Here is a 1,753-nt window from a genome sequence, read left to right as displayed (position 1 = left end):
AAAATACAAACCACTTCCTGTCACTTTCCTGACATTCCACCTTCTACTCGGTCGTGACAGGGTTAAATAGTTTGGCATTCTCAGCAAGCCATGCCCAGAAGGATGCAATTCAGTCTCTTGCAAAGGAGAGGGAATTATGCGGGAGAAAAGGGCAGGTGCCAGGATGCAGTGTCAACCTGCCCTCCAATGTGGGGGTGGGGGGGTCATTGACAGGGGTAATACAGCACAGCTGAGATTACACGTCTTGTTCCAGACCGGGTCATTCCAACGCTTGCAGAACACATGCATCGATAAGTCAGAGTCCCACCGCTCAGTCCTTCTGATTCTGTTTGCTCAGCTGAGAAGGGTGGGGTTCAAACCCACCACTCACTGGGGGGGGTTGCCTCATCGAGTCCAGCGTTTTTTTGAGTTCCGATCAAAAAGATTGTTTGGACGCCTTCAAAGCCAACAGATTTTGTGGGAGGAGAACGAAGCAGGAAGAGGGAGGAGCTGAAACACCACCGGTAAGGCAAAGATGGATGGTCGGTCGGAGGGGCGCCGTTGTGGGACGTTCCGTTTTTTTTTTTAGGTGCCATTTAAGAGATGGAGAGTTATTAAAGTTCAGAAGAAGACATTAACCCTTAGCTTGTTGGAGTCACTGGTTGTTCGGCTGCCCCGCCCTCTCCTCCAGCTCCTCCTCCTCGTCCTCTTCGTCCAGGGAAACCACCCCGGAGGAGGCCACGTCAGACACCCTTCGGCTGGGGTCGTAGCCGGGCGGATACTCCACCTCGTTGCCCTCTGCCTCCACCTGGCACATGGTGCTCTGATAGTCTTTGCATGGGGTGTCGTCGTCCTCGCCAGGTGACAGGTACGTCTCAGAGTAAGACATGGAGTAGCAAGGAGAGTCCTGACCCCCACAGGGCCTGCAGCCTTGTCTGCCCCCTCCCAGGGTATGGAAACCACTCTCTCCCCCAGCAGGCCCGCTCTGCCCCACCCTCTGAAGGCGGGCCAGCAGCTCCTCCCCGCCGTGGAGCGCCGACAGGATCTTGGCGGCGAGCTCAGCGGCGTTGGAGTGGGGGCCGCGGTGCCCCCCCAGGTCACGGAGCAGGGGGTGCTGCTCGTCGAGGCTGCACATGCTGGAACACAGGGTGTCTGGAGAGCCCGCCGTGGGGGACGGCTCCCGGCTGCAGCCCCCGTCCCCTCCACCCACCCCGCTTTCAGAGAGGGTCCCCCGCAGACCCAGGTGCTGACAGAGCTGGGTGTGGATCAGATCCTTCAAGTAGGGGGGGTAGGAGGACACATCTGGAAGAAAATATGCAAAATATGAGCATAAAGTCCTGAAGAAAACAAACAATTTGAAAGGAGACTTATTGGTGTTTGTGAAATTACTTTTTTGTGTTTTTTTATCTGATTTTTGTTCTGATTTTAACATAAAAATGCCTGGAATATTTTTTTTTATTTAGGCATTTCCCATAAGAACATCTCCAGAGCACCAATGTGAACATGGCTCTGATGTTAGTTTAAATTTATAATGATGTAATAAATATTAGAAATCTTCATTTTACACACAATGCTACAAAACTTTATATTTCTTGTCCCCAAAATGTTGTTTCCCCACTTCAGTATCAAGAAAAATTTATATTTTATCTCTTATCTTAAAGACATCTTGTCTAAGCATAACACTTTTTGTGAAGGTTTTTCTTTTTTAAATTGAAAATGTTTTATGATATAAAGGATTTTGTGTTACCTTCATATGAAAAGTGTTTTATAAATA

At 49.7% G+C, this 1,753-nt stretch overlaps 1 protein-coding gene across 1 annotated transcript in view; it reads right to left on the bottom strand.

The window, feature by feature from the left end:
* The window catches only part of zgc:165508 (uncharacterized protein LOC100101652 homolog), a gene marked incomplete at its 5' end in the record, with an annotated part of 2,923 nt that continues 1,170 nt past the window's right edge, over window positions 1-1,753 (bottom strand). The window contains 1 exon segment of the mRNA XM_024277003.2: window positions 1-1,281. Within this exon segment, the coding sequence (XP_024132771.1) occupies window positions 635-1,281 (647 nt within the window).

This window comes from Oryzias melastigma, linkage group LG13 (genome assembly GCF_002922805.2).
Source record: "Oryzias melastigma strain HK-1 linkage group LG13, ASM292280v2, whole genome shotgun sequence".
NCBI lineage: Eukaryota > Metazoa > Chordata > Actinopteri > Beloniformes > Adrianichthyidae > Oryzias > Oryzias melastigma.
This window is presented reverse-complemented; position numbering and strand designations above follow the sequence as displayed.